Here is a 14,062-nt window from a genome sequence, read left to right on the forward strand (position 1 = left end):
TCTTCTCTGCCCATACTGAGCATAGTGATGTCTTCCAAGCGGAGATATGCTTCATGTAGCAGCACTTCTTGCCAGTTGCCTGATAGCATCCCAGCCTTTTTTGGGTGATTGATCATGTCTTACCCAATGCATACTTTTGTCAAGGATCTCTGGCTACACTGAATCTGAAAAAGTTTTGCCACTAAAAGACCTCTTTGCTGCAAAAGGAGGTGTAACTTCTCCTGACCACTTAACCAGTATCTTCATATCCCCAGGAGATCAAGGTCAAACACTTGGAATTTCTGGTAGCCCAGGACTCAAGGGGCAACCTGGGGAGTCTGGTTTTAAAGGTGAGTTGACTGTACTCCTCCAAACTGAGGATCAGGAGAAATTGGGGAGGGAGGTCAACACCAAGTTCTGTAACTTCTCTCCAGTTTAGAGAAATGCCTACCCTGATATGTATCCACTTACAGGTAGCCCCATGGTTTCCCTGAGCAAACCAGCCTGCTCTTCCTTTGAGACTCAGGGGAAAAGTCTAATAAGATCTTTGGGATGATGGTGCCTACCCTCTTGGTTTATAGTTAACTGTTTCTCAAACATCTCCACCCATTGCTTCTACTTACAGGGACAGTCAGAACAAGTTTATTTACCTTAGCAGGCAGCACCTTTCAAATGCAAAGACAGCCGCTATACTCTCCTTTGCTCAGTCTTTTCATTGGACCTAGCTCTCTTGACAGTTCAAGGAGCTTTATCTTCCTGTTCCCTGTCTCCGAAGTGTGGTCCAATCACTCAGCACATTTTCTTGATTTTTGTAGGCATGCAAGGAACCAATGGACTGGTTGGTGATGTGGGTCTCCCAGGAAGCAAAGGGGAAGATGGGAAAGTTGGTATTTCTGGAGACCTCGGCCTTCCTGGCTCCCCAGGTACCGTGCCACCCGACAACTGGATTCTGAAAAAGTGAAGGTTAGCTTCGAGCCATGATCTATTCTGAATTCCTGCCTTGGTTTCACCTTCAGGACTCCCCGGGATTGCAGGCATGAGAGGAAATCCAGGGCTTCCGGGTTCTCCAGGCCATCCAGGGGCAACTGGGACCCTTGGACCCCCTGGCCTAATAGGAACCAAAGGTATGTGTATTTGAGAGGAGACTGTGAGGAAGGGTTTCTTACCTTAGAAAAAGGACAGCAATTCCTTTATATGAGGAGACCCTATCTGGTGGCAAGCCATATCTGGGGGAGTCATCCACTGGGCCATGTGACAGATGATGGGAAGAGGAGAACATGGACTCCATGGAGAGAAGGGTCAGTGAGGAAGGTTGTTGTCCTGGCCTGCGTGGCCTACCCCTAGGAGCTGGCAATTCTAGGTCTTGGCATTGACACTCTGCCTTCTTGAAGATACCTAATTATCTACCACCTGCTCTTTTTTTTAAAGATTTTATTTATTATAAGATTTTATTTGAGACAGAGAGAGAGAGAGAGAGGCAGAGACACAGGCAGAGGGAGAAGCAGGCTCCATGCAGGGAGACCAACGTGGGACTTGATCCCGGGTCTCCAGGATCACGCCCTGGGCCGAAGACAGCGCTAAATTGCTGAGCCACCTGGGCTGCCCCAACTACCACCTGCTCTTAAAGCTGTATTGGTTTCTAATAAGAGTCAGGAAGAGCTAGGGTGGAGGGTAGAGGTTAGGGAATGGTCCAGTCTCCCTTAGGGCATGAAGTCGTGCCTCGTGCCTCAAAAAAGACCATGACTTCACAAAGCCCTTGGGGGTGGAATCTTTTGCTGGCCCCCTCATGAATCAGAGTTGCTGGAGCCATTTCTGAAATACTGTCCCTTCAGGTTTCCCTGGACTTCCTGGTTTACATGGACTCAATGGGCTTCCAGGAACCAAGGGAACACATGGAACTCCAGGTAAAGAAGAGGCTTGAGGCCCACGAGGAGAGCATGGGCTTTTCCAGAAGGCTAGTGGGGCCTGGCCATGAGTTCTCAACTGTGGTGGACCTCGTATCCTTTAGCTCATAGAGCTCCTTGCCAGCCCCCCTTGATTTGTGGAGGGAAGGAGGAAAGAGGTTGTCTTTCTATCTGGGACCAGCTCCCCTTCCCTGCCCAGTTATTTCAGGACTCAGCTTCCAGTGCGGGTCACGCAGACCTGCAACACATGAACTAGGCATCAGGGCCTCACCGGCACTGAGTTCTGTCCCCCCCACCCAACTTTTCTGCATCTCCTCCTAGGACCTAGTATAAGTGGTGTGCCGGGGCCAGCGGGCCTGCCTGGCCCCAAAGGAGAGAAAGGATCTCCAGGAACTGGTATCGGAGCCCCAGGGAGGCCAGGCTCAAGAGGGCAAAAAGGTGGCCGAGGTAAGTGAGCCCATTAGTCCTCAGATAGGCTGAGAGAGGCCTGGCTGAGGAGCCATGGGTGGGGCTCACAGGGTCAAGTTGTGCAAGTCTGCCCATCTCTGGGGACCTCAGAACCCTGTGGAGCTGACTGCTGAGAGGGTAGGCCACACCTAGGGCTTTCCTGGAAGGCATGCCAGGGAGCAGTCCAGTGAGTTCCATATTCCTAGCATCCATATTCCTTCCCACTCTCACTTATTAACCCCAGGGTCTCATACCCTTGGCCGGGGCCTGCCTTTGAAAGTCCTGAAGGACAGGGCTTGTCCGCTTAGCAAGAGATTTGCCAGAAGTTCCTCAAGTCCAGGGTGGATGGCACTCCACTTCCAGGGCCCCAAGAAGACAGCATGGCTGCTAGAAGGAGCCCAAAACTGAGAGGATAAATGTGTTACTAGGACAGGCATACACACAAGCCCTAAATTAGGATCTGTGGGGTTTACTAGAAAGCAGGCGTTGCCCTAATCTCAGCCCCTGGCTCGTGGTATCATCTGACATCTCTCTATGGGCCTCCCCTTCCCCACCTCACAAATGGTGAGAAATGAATTCTAATTCTCTTCTCCCCCTCCTTGGAAATGTCCTGAAGACCCATATACATCACACTCCATGTAAAACAGGATATGAATTTAGTATAGCATCATGGCGAGGAATATGGGCTCTGAAGTCAGACCACTGGATTCAAATCCCCACTCTACCCCTCATTAGCTATAGGACCCTGAAGAAGGTAGTACTTGCTCCTCAATCCCCACCAAACCCTTAATTTTCCTTTCTGGCAAAAAAGGACACCATAAGAGAATCTACCACATTGGTTTGGTGAGGAATCAATCAGGAGTGAGGTAATATGTATAAAAGCATCTAGCGTGGCACCTGGCACACAGTAGTTGCTTAAGAAATGTTGTCCATGATATTGTTCTATGCTCCCCCGGGGGCAATCATCTTTGCAAAATGTTCTGCTCCTCCATTATAACTCTGGAGCTTGGAGTCCCACCACATTTTATTTGTTTGTATGCCTGTTTGTATAATGTCTGTCTTGTTTTCCAGGAATTCATTCCTACATTAATTCACTTTCTGCTAAATGTTATATTGGTGCATCTGCTCTCTCTGTGTTTACTCTTTCCTCTGGTCTGGACCAACCTGTTCTTTTCTAAAAGCCAGCAGCTTCTCCAGAGGGTGGGGTTCCAACAAGGTCCTCTTTCACAGGAGGCAGAAAGGAGAGGCCTTGAATAGAAGCGAACCCCAGTTGTTTTCCAACCTTGACTATGGATGTTTTGTCATTAAATTATCCATTTCAAAAAAAAAATTATCCATTTCCTTTTACTATCTGAGCTAATAAAAAAATCACAATTACGAATGTAGTAAACAGCACACTGTGAAGATGGATACATCTCAAGAACATGACGTTGATTTAAACACACACACACACACACACACACACACACACACACACACCCCGCAGTCGCAGAGAAAGACTTTGGGTATGATTCCGCTGATCAAAGTTTATAAATAAATGAGAACAAGCAATATATTGTTTAGGGACACAGATACACATGGTCAAACTGTGGGGATGCTGAATGCAAAATTCAGGAGTGCTTGCCCCTGAACGGGAGGGAAGGTGGTAGGATCTGTGAAGGGCATGCAAAGAAATTCAAAGGTTAATGCCATCTTCTTTTCCTTAAATTGGGTGGTTGGAACACAGATATTCATTGAATCTGCGTTGTTTTTAACTTGTGATTTATAAATAGTCTGCTCTTCTCAATATCTAATTAAAACCTTGTTTTAGAAGTATAGAGCAAATATCACATCTCCCGCCATAGGAACCTGTGTCTGATATGATGGTAGAAATCAGTGTAAAATGAGGATTTATCCCTAAGCCAACTTCCTAAAGAATTCCCTGTCCCTTTATCCAGAGAACTTTGAATTATACCATTCATTTTTGCATTCACACTAGATATTTAGAGTCTGCATTTGTGGGTCTAGGGTTTTCTTAAGTCTCTGATACTGAAATGAGTTGGAAAAATATTCCATTGTCCATTTTCACGGGCTCGTTTAAAGTGTCTCATTCTTAAAGAAATACGTGAGCTTTTTTTTTTACTACTTGAGATTGGTAGTACCTTTATGTCAGTTTTAATGATAGATTGGTATAATTGTAAAATCGAGAAACAGGTAAAAAGAGAAAGTAGCTCCAAAAACTGCTATGGGAGCTCTTTATAATCTGTGTGCTGCCCATAGTACTATGGTGTCTTATTTATTGGTTTTTGCGTAATTTCAGCATTTATCTATAAATATATCTATATCTATGCTAGGCAGATATATATTTTATGTAAAAAATATATATGTATGTGTATATATAAAGCTATATTTTCAGGAAAAAAATGCAAAATATCTTTCTTTTCAGATGTTTACCTTTGTGACAAAGAAAAGTACTTTAAAGGTTCATCAAGACATAACTGACCATACTGAAAGTAGCACCACGTAGCTTTCCAACTTGGTTTTTTTCCTTTTGTTTTTTGTCCAGACCTATAATGGAGCCTTTCTTGAAATTTATTTTTTTTATTCTTTATATTTCCTTTGCATTCAGTTCACTAATGAGCTGGAAGAAAATCCACAATTAATAGATCCACCATCTTTCTTTATGTGTCTTTACGGATTTACTATTTAACTAAGTATAAGAAATTGCACATTAATATTTTTGGCTCACCTTGTCAGAAAAACAAAAATTCAACATTAATATTTTTGGATTTTATTGTTACAAAAAAAAAAAAAAACATCTTGACCACCAGAATAGTTTATCAACCAGTGAGAATCCACATCTCTTCATTTGAACGTATTCTAAAATATGCCAAAATAATAAGTACACTACTTTCATGCTACAAGTATAAGATGGACTTCTACATGTGTACATATGGCTTCAATGTGTTTTCCCATCAAGACTCCCATGTATGTATTCCACGTGCGCCTATTAAATAAATCTTCCGTAATCAGTTGAAAGTTTTTGGTTTGGAACATTATAGTAGAAATCATTACACAAACAGAAAATACGTAAAGCGATACTAAAATCTGAGCAAACACGTATTATACATCTACTCTAATAAGCGGCTTTTCTCTTTGACTAAAAGAGGGGAAGAGACTTGATATAGAGAAATTTGTGGGGCTTTTTGTTGTTTGGTTTTTTTTGTTTGTTTGTTTAAATTATTTATTGATTCATGAGAGACAGAGAGAGAGAGAGGCAGAGACATAGGCAGAGAGAGAAGCAGGCTCCCCATGGGGAGCCCTATAGAGGACTTGATCCCAGGACCCAGGATCATGACCTGAGCCAAAAGATGCTCAACCACTGAGCCACCCAGGTGCTCCCAAGAAATTTGTTCTATAGGCAATTAAGCAAGCATTCAGCTGATATGTACTACTGGAAAAAGCATTTTCCAGTTTGCCTAGCAGACCCAGAAACTAGCCCTAGAAGACACTGGGAGCCCCAGTGCCCTTGGGACCTGTTTTTTTTTTTTAAAGATTTTATTTATTGATTCATGAGAGACATGGAGAGAAAGGCAGAGACACAGGCAGAGGGAGAAGCAGGATTCCTGCAGGGAGCCCAATGTGGGACTTGACTCCGGGACCCTGGGATCATGCCCTGAGCCAAAGGCAGATGCTCAACTACTGAGCCAACAAGGTGCCCCCTGGGACCTGCATTCTGACCCAGCAGGCGTCTCTCCTGGCTCTTGGAGCCGGTGCCCCCACCTCAGCCTGTAACCTCCTCTGGACATCCCCAGGCAGAACTGGCTAATAACTTCATGAAAACATGCCACAGGGACAGTAGGTTTAAAAATGCAGGTACTGTAGTCATTATGCCTACCTTTTTTCCCGGTTTGGGGGAAATCAGCCTAAAATATTTCCATTCCAGTGATGCCAGGAACTAGAAATTTCCAAAGCTCCATCCCAAGCAGGTGGACCTGCGGCGCCTGCTGTGGGGTGCAGGCAAGGGGTGCTCGGGGATGGGGAGTCTCTGGGCCCCAGTGTGGGCCCTGTTCCCCTGCTGACTGCAAAGGGAGACAGAGGGGAGGAGAGCCCTCTGCTGGCGGTTTGTGGGTCTGGCTCCTACCTAACCGCTTCCGTTTCTCTGGGAGAGCCTGACCACACCAAGCCCACGCGGCCTCTTTGATTTATTCTTTGCAGGTTTCCCGGGTCTCCAGGGCCCTGCTGGTCTGCCTGGTGCCCCAGGCCTCTCCTTGCCTTCGATCATAGTAGGACAGCCTGGCGACCCTGGGCGACCAGGGCTAGATGGAGAGCAAGGTAAAGACAGGAAGCCCCAAAGCCCCAAAGAGGTTTGGCCTTCACCTTTTGTCCGCATTTTGGGGGAGGTCCGAATTCAGTCCGGCCCCATTCCTATTGCTGGACATGCATCGGCCTGCTCGGCCTCACATTCTTCCCCCAACAGGAACACAGGGGACTGGATCAGTCTGTGTTAGCTCAAAGAGTTCAGGAAAGTCCAGGCACTGGGACCCCACTCACAGCCAGGGAATATTCTCGGCCCTGGGAACAGGCTTTGGCTTCCTAGCAGCCCTCTGAAGTCTTCAGCGAAGGCCACTTCCTGCTCACCTGCACTCATTCCTCTTCTGATCTTATCCCTAGGCCGCCCGGGCCCCCCGGGGCCCCCGGGGCCCCCTGGGCCATCCTCCAATCAAGGTGACCCTGGAGACCCTGGCTTCCCTGGAGTTCCTGGCCCTCAAGGGCCCAAAGGAGTCCAAGGAATTCCAGGTTTCTCCGGCCTCCCTGGAGAGCTAGGGCTAAAAGGTATGGCTGTGTGGCTGGCTGTTGGCCCCTTTCCCACTCCACAGTTAGAGATGGCCCCTTCCTGTAGCCCTATGAAGAGGGGCCAGCCGATCGTGCTCTTCTCACCCTCAAATCTGCCCAGCCTCAACCCCTCAGTTCCCCCACCAGCACCACTGTGCCAAGCCCTGACTTGCTTTCCTTTGGACTTTGCCAGGCATGAGAGGTGAGCCTGGCTTCATGGGGATTCCAGGCAAGGTTGGGCCACCTGGAGACCCAGGACTTCCCGGGATGAAGGGGAAGGCAGGGCCCCAAGGTGAGTTGAGAGCACATGCCCGGCTGATTCTGAGCTCGAGGGACAGGTCTGGGGGTAAGGTGCTGACAGGAGCCACTGCTCACCACACCAAGAAAGCCTGGATGCCTGAGGCGTCTATGAAGCTCCTCCAGGAAGGTGAATTCCCCACCTTGGGGACCTCTCAGCCTCCAGCAGGTCCAGGAACTAAAGGTCACCGCCACCACCGGTCCAGCCGCTGAGCTCCCCTCTGTGCTCTTCCTGAATCAGCAGGCACACTTGGTTTGTGCTCATCACCACTCACCCACGTGCTCCATCCAGAAATGAAGGACACTTTCCATCCTTTCCCGTCATCCCCTCATGCACACGCAACCTATCAGCAAGCCCTGTGGGCTGCTTCTCAATGCACCTCACATCTGCTTACCTCTCAGCATCTCCCTTGCTGCCACCAGGGTCCCAGGCACAGAAGGTTCTTAAGGAAATCACTGCAGTGACCTGCTAACTGGCCTCCTGGCTCCTCCCCATGGGGCATCTCCCCCAACAATCATTTCTCTCTACCAGGTGGTCAGAGAGATCTAAGACATAAATCACCCACTGGCTTCCCATAGCAGAAGAATAAACTCTGGCTCCCAGAGTCCCATATGACACCTCCCCTTCATCCTCATCATCAGTCCTTCCTCTTTTCTGTTCCCTCCTCTTTGCCACACCAGCCTGGTTAGCGAAACTGGTTGACCGCAGGGCCTTTGCACAGGCTAGTTCTGCTTCCTAGAATCCTCTAGCCCCACCCCACCCCCAGCTCCCTCTAATCCTTTAATAGTCTCAGCTTTAAATGTCACTACTTATAGGAGGCCACTTAGCACTCTTTCTCAAGCAGGTTCTCTACCCCAGAGCCCCCTCACTATCCCTGTCACTGCATTGTTCATTTCCATTGTAGCACTTCTCACAACTCACAGGACCAATGGTATTTGTCAGGTTATCCATGTTTCATCTTTATCACCAGACCGTAATCTCCATGATGGTCTGGCTTCTTCATTGCTCCAACCCTCAGTCTGCCAGGGCTGTGGCACATAGTAGACACTTCAGAAATGTTTTTTCAATAAATTGGTAAGCACATGGGCTTATTTGGCTTCTATTAGCAAATCGACAGGCCAGGCTCAGGATCCTAGGCCATGATGCCCACTGTACTTCCAAGATCGGATGCATCCCCTTGGCCTCCTTGGCACTGTACTCTGACCAGTGAGGGAGTGAACCAGCCATCCCCAGCCCCAAAACAAAGGCTCAGCCCCACCGCATTTGCTCACAAACATGTCTTGACTTGCCTACCATGCGCCAGGCCCTACGCCAGGCCTGGAGGAAACACAGCCTGTCATCTTCTGCCTTCAAGAAGCTACCAATTCCCTGGGGAGGCAGGTGGGTAAAGAGGATATCGGGTAAAGCATGCAGAGAGAGTCATCCTGGAGCTTTGCGGTGGAGACTGTGGGGACAAACAGCAAAGGTAGAAAGCTGATGATTGCTCGGTAGAAAGGAAGTCTTCTGAGGACCCATGCCATCTGTCTCCTCTGCCTCCATGTGATATTTCCATCTCTCCTACTTGCCCCCAGGCTTTTCCGGACCCCAAGGTGCTCCTGGACAGACAACAATTGCAGAAGCTGTCCAGGTTCCTCCTGGACCCATGGGTCTACCGGGCATCGATGGCATCCCTGGCCTCACGGGAGATCCTGGGGTTCAAGGTCCTGTAGGCCTCCAAGGTAAGGAGAGCACCACCCACAGGAGACTTCTGGGGTGGGGGTGGTGAGCTAAGCTGACCTTGGATGGGAGGCTGAAGCCCCCCCGGCTGGGATCTCCAGGTCTCAAGGAACACCTCCAGCAAGCACTTCCTCCCTTCCTTCGCAAAGCTGCCAAGCTCCTCGCCAGGAAGGAGGGTCAGCAAGGGCCATCGTACTTGGCTTTAGAGAATGTGTGGGCAGACCAGAGCAACTACTCCCGCCCCCTGGCCCCTCTGTGCTGGGCCGCTGAAGGCAGGAGGGAGTGCAGTGGGGATGAAAAAGCCGGGGCTGGGGGAGCAGGGAACTCCAGCTTCTAATCTCAGCTGATGCACCTGCTCTGATAAGTTATCAGCTTCTCCCCAAGGGCCTGAGTGTTCTCATTTCGGACGTGGGGCTCTGACAGTTTCTGTGCATTGCTGTGAGGATGAGAGGAAGGGAGGGAGAAATAGGTGTGAGGGGGCTCAGAGTGGCTAAGTTCAGAGTGATGGTCCCACTACTGAGAAGCCCGGATGCCAATTAAGGGCTAACCTTAAAAAAAAAAAAAAAAAAAAAAAAAAAAAAAAAAAAAAAAAAAGACTAACCTAGCAGCCTCAGGCCCAGTGTTCTAAAATGATGGCTAGTGCACCCTCTCTTGGTAAGTCCTGGTCATGACATGCGAGTCCTCTAGGGAATGGTTCTCTTGGCGGACCTCCCACGTTGAGTGGGTGCTCCCGGCCTTCTCTGCTTGCAGGCTCCAAAGGTTTACCTGGCGTCCCTGGCAAAGATGGTCTCAATGGAATCCCCGGTCCGCCTGGGGCTCTTGGCGACCCTGGTCTCCCTGGACTGCAAGGCCCTCCAGGATTTGAAGGTCTGGTGATGTCGGCACCAGGGGAGCAGAGTGTCTCTGTGAGGGTCTGGGGCTTTGGAGTGAGCCAAAATCTCAAATCTGAGGAACAGGAAGCAAAGTTTGACACCACTAGGAACCAGGGAAACCCGACAGCACTCCATTCGCTCCCACCCGCCTCTGAGCCTCTGAAGGATGAGAGCCCCGTATTCTGGAAGGCAAAGGACTCCTTCCAGGCCCCTTTCTGGGTTCTCTTCCAGCTCTCGAGAGCTATGACTGTCCTTTCGCATGGCCCCCTTCCCTGCACCTCCCGTTTCCTACTCTGGGATTCTGACGTGGATGGGAAGGGTGTGGTTCAAGGCCTAAGAAAATCTGAGATGAGGAATGGCTGCTACTTAACTCCCTTTTTAAAAACTGTTTTTTTTTTTGTTTGTTTATTCATGAGAGACACAGAGAGAGGCAGAGACATAGGCAGAGGGAGAAGCAGGCTCCCCATAGGGAGCCCAATGCGGGACTCGATCCCAGGACCCTGGGATCACAACCTGAGCTGAAGGTAGACGCTCAACCACTGAGCCACCCAAGTGCCCCTTAAGTCCCATTTCATATCAGAGATGGCAAATCAGTTGCCCTGAGTGGGGGACAGGTCTGAGGCTCAATAGAAAAGTGCTGTGATTAACAAGCCATGTCTGCTGTGGGCAGGAGAGAGGGTATGATTTTGCCCTGCTACTCCCAATTCTGCTTTTGCTGCCTCTGACCCAGCAGGTACTCACTCACGTCCTGTGAGAGCCTGCAAGGTCCAAGAAGTTGCCCCCTCTGCCCCCCCTCACCCCCTCTTAGAGGACTCGAGGCCCGGTGGCTGTGGGAGGGGAGCTGGATAGCATGCTTTTTCAAATAGAGACTCCGCTGCTGGATACATCTGAGTTGGCATTCCAGCGAATCCAGGTAATAAGGTTGCCGTGCAGATCCAGTGAGCTGACGTGTGTGTATACGATGTGCCCTGCTCAGTGCTCGGCGCCAAGTCAGTAGGCTGCTGTTATGAGCAGCTCACGCCTTTTCTGCTCTCTCCCTCTCAGGAGCTCCAGGGAAGAAGGGTCCCTTCGGGAGGGCTGGAGTGCCTGGGCAGAGTGTGAGAGTGGGCTACACCTTGGTGAAGCACAGCCAGTCAGAACAGCTGCCCCTGTGCCCTGCCGGGATGAGCCAGCTGTGGGTGGGTTACAGCTTGCTGTTCGTGGAGGGCCAGGAGAAAGCCCACAACCAGGACCTGGGTGAGTACTGACTCTGACACCAGCCCTGGCCCTCCACCCTCACGAAGATCAGGAGCTCCTCTCCTTGGTCCTCCCAGCCCTGGGTGGGCCCACTGGTGGGTAGTGGGTTGTGAGCACTAGCTATTGCATCAGGCCGATCTGAGTCTAAACCCTGGCTTGACCATGGACTGGCTGGGTACTCTGGACAAGTTTTTCCACCTCTCTGAGCTTCCACTTCCACCTTAAATGGAAACACAGCTAATTCCGGTACCTATCTCACAGGGCGGTGGAAGAATGACATGAATCACTCAACATAAAATGCTTTGGACACCGTTTGGCATGTTAAGCATCCATTACACTTTAGCGATTAGCAGCAGTAATAACACTAATATGACTTGTGGGGCAACAGCAATTACCCAAGAATTAATTGTATTGTCTACAGGTGTGCTGACTCTGAACCACAGACTATTAAATGCTGGTTTTACATAGTAGATTAATTAGGGAGTCATTCTGCGGCTTATAAAAAGATTCCACTCATTATCAAACTTCCCTGGCGTGTTGAAAATAGGATTTGACCAACAGACACCAGTGTTTGTACAGTGTGCCAGGATTGAAGGGAGAGCCGTCCCAGTTCGGGCACAAGCGGTGGGATGTCAGTCAACCTGACTAGTCCAGTCCCAGTGGCGCTGGGGACCATCTCAGCCCCACCAGTCCGCTGGACCTTACTGGCTCTTGCCCACTTGCTTTCCTTCCAGGTTTTGCTGGCTCCTGCCTGCCCCGCTTTAGCACCATGCCCTTCATCTACTGCAACATCAACGAAGTGTGCCACTACGCCAGACGCAATGATAAATCCTACTGGCTCTCCACCACCGCCCCCATTCCCATGATGCCCGTCGGCCAGGCCCAGATCCCCCAGTACATCAGCCGTTGTTCGGTGTGCGAGGCACCCTCACAGGCCATTGCCGTGCACAGCCAGGACATCACCATCCCGCAGTGCCCCCTGGGCTGGCACAGCCTCTGGATTGGGTACTCCTTCCTCATGGTGAGACCCTGCCCTGTCCCCTTCCCCAGCATAGAGGCGCCCTGGGAGGGTCCCTTGGGCTGGTTCATGGGCCCCAGTGACATGAGGTAGGTAGCACAGAATGCGGAAAGAAGGAAAATGCTTGTCTTGACCTTGGCTAAAGAGCAGAGGGCAGTTCTGTTTGAATGATGGGTGATCTTGAGGGTGAGTACAAAGGAGCAGTTTGTACCCAGTGGTCCAGGGGTGAGAATATCTATGAATCACTGGCAAAGGCCCTAACATTTAATGCCTGCTTCAGTTATGCTGCAAGTGAGGGAAAGAGGAGACACCTGATCCCCGGTGGACAGGCTGTCCCCACTCAAGGCCGGGACACACTCTCATTGCGCAGGCTGGGCATGGGGACTCTTCCTCTTCTTCCTGCTGGCCCAGCACCCTGCCCCCACCTGGCCACCATCATGTCCTCCTGAAAGGCTCAGATGAGGGCCTGCTGTGTTTCTGCATCCTTTCTGGGATCTTTCTGCTTCTCCATTTTGGTGGGAAGGCTGTATGTCTTGCGAAGAAAGAGCTGAGAACATCTGTAAGCCCAAGGAGGAATCAGGTCCCTCATACGACATCCCGTGAATATCAGGAGACATTGAATGAGGAAAAGGTTAAGTTTAGGGCCAGAGTAGCTCCCAGGGAAAACCAGTGTGGCATCCATTGAAGGACCCCGCCTCGCCAGCACTTCCTTGCTAAGTCATCAGAGGTGAGTTGATGAGAAAGTGTCTGAAGAATTACCAAAGCCTGAGGCTTCCTCACATTGGTTTACCACCTGCAATGAGGTACTTCCTTATTTTGCTCCGTCTACATGAATTGGGCAGTTTATCCAACGTAAAACAGGATCGCTGTACCTATCCTTCTATCCCATACACCACCCAGACCAGGAAATAAGTCGAAAGGCTCCTGAGCTTCCACAAGGAGTGGTACAAAAGCTCTACAAAATCGCATGTGTTTTGCTCACAAGAGCACTCTTAAGTCCTTATTCAGGCTTTCTTTACTCTTACTTTACACATAATGCTAACATTCTAGAATATCTATTTCTTTTTTTTTTTTTTTTTGGAATATCTATTTCTTACTGAAAACCTGTAGCTTTGGTAATTTGGACTGCCTAGTACGGCGTCTTGAAGCTATAAGGCATGCCTACTAAAAAGGAGAAAAGAGGGATAAAATGATTAAAAGGTGGCCTAAGAACCTACGAGCTGTGTCCGTTGGTATGGGGCTCCTCCACACCTGCCCAACACAAAAAGCAACATTCACAACAACAAGCCTGAGTCATGTGCAAAGCGCAAAATACACAGCATCTGCCATTAGTAAGGCAGGGCAAGCGTGTCTCGTTTGTTCCAGAAAGTTCTCCAGGTGAGGATCAAAACAAGGGAAGCTTTGATACTTCATGTATCAGGGTACAGGAAAGGTCACTTATATGGAGATGAACCCTCTCAAACTTTTGTTAGGCAAGCCATCCCTGAGCGTCCAGCTCGGGCAGGTGCCCCATTGGCCATTTGCTGACCTGGGTGTGTATGAAGCCTCTTCCTCGCTGGCTGTGGTCCAGAGAATAACCCAGCTGACGTGAAGGGAGAAGGGATAGAGAGCAGAGAGACAGGGACTGCTGGCTTGTGGGTACAGTGACTGGCGACTATGGGTTAATGAATGACGTTGACATTGTATGCTGAAGGGCCCCAGAAGTGAGGGTCAGGAGGTTGGGCCAAATATGAGGCCCACTTGGGCCAAATATGAGGCCCACTTGTACACAGCAAGC

General features: G+C 49.6%; 1 protein-coding gene across 6 annotated transcripts in view; it reads left to right on the forward strand.

The window, feature by feature from the left end:
- COL4A6 (collagen type IV alpha 6 chain) overlaps window positions 1-14,062 on the forward strand; it is a 288,595-nt gene that overhangs the window by 272,377 nt on the left and 2,156 nt on the right. For 5 of the 6 annotated variants that reach the window (XM_072816546.1, XM_072816548.1, XM_072816547.1 and 2 more), the window contains 12 exons: window positions 255-329; window positions 795-902; window positions 996-1,103; window positions 1,812-1,883; window positions 2,205-2,330; window positions 6,528-6,644; window positions 6,984-7,145; window positions 7,339-7,437; window positions 9,015-9,161; window positions 9,910-10,026; window positions 11,076-11,267; window positions 12,002-12,288. In XM_072816546.1, coding sequence (XP_072672647.1) covers window positions 255-329; window positions 795-902; window positions 996-1,103; window positions 1,812-1,883; window positions 2,205-2,330; window positions 6,528-6,644; window positions 6,984-7,145; window positions 7,339-7,437; window positions 9,015-9,161; window positions 9,910-10,026; window positions 11,076-11,267; window positions 12,002-12,288 — 1,610 coding nt within the window. The remainder of the gene's footprint in view (window positions 1-254; window positions 330-794; window positions 903-995; window positions 1,104-1,811; window positions 1,884-2,204; window positions 2,331-6,527; window positions 6,645-6,983; window positions 7,146-7,338; window positions 7,438-9,014; window positions 9,162-9,909; window positions 10,027-11,075; window positions 11,268-12,001; window positions 12,289-14,062) is intronic. The other variant, XM_072816549.1, reaches the window with a different exon arrangement.

The sequence above is a fragment of the Canis lupus genome, chromosome X (assembly GCF_048164855.1).
Source record: "Canis lupus baileyi chromosome X, mCanLup2.hap1, whole genome shotgun sequence".
Taxonomy (NCBI): Eukaryota; Metazoa; Chordata; class Mammalia; order Carnivora; family Canidae; genus Canis; species Canis lupus.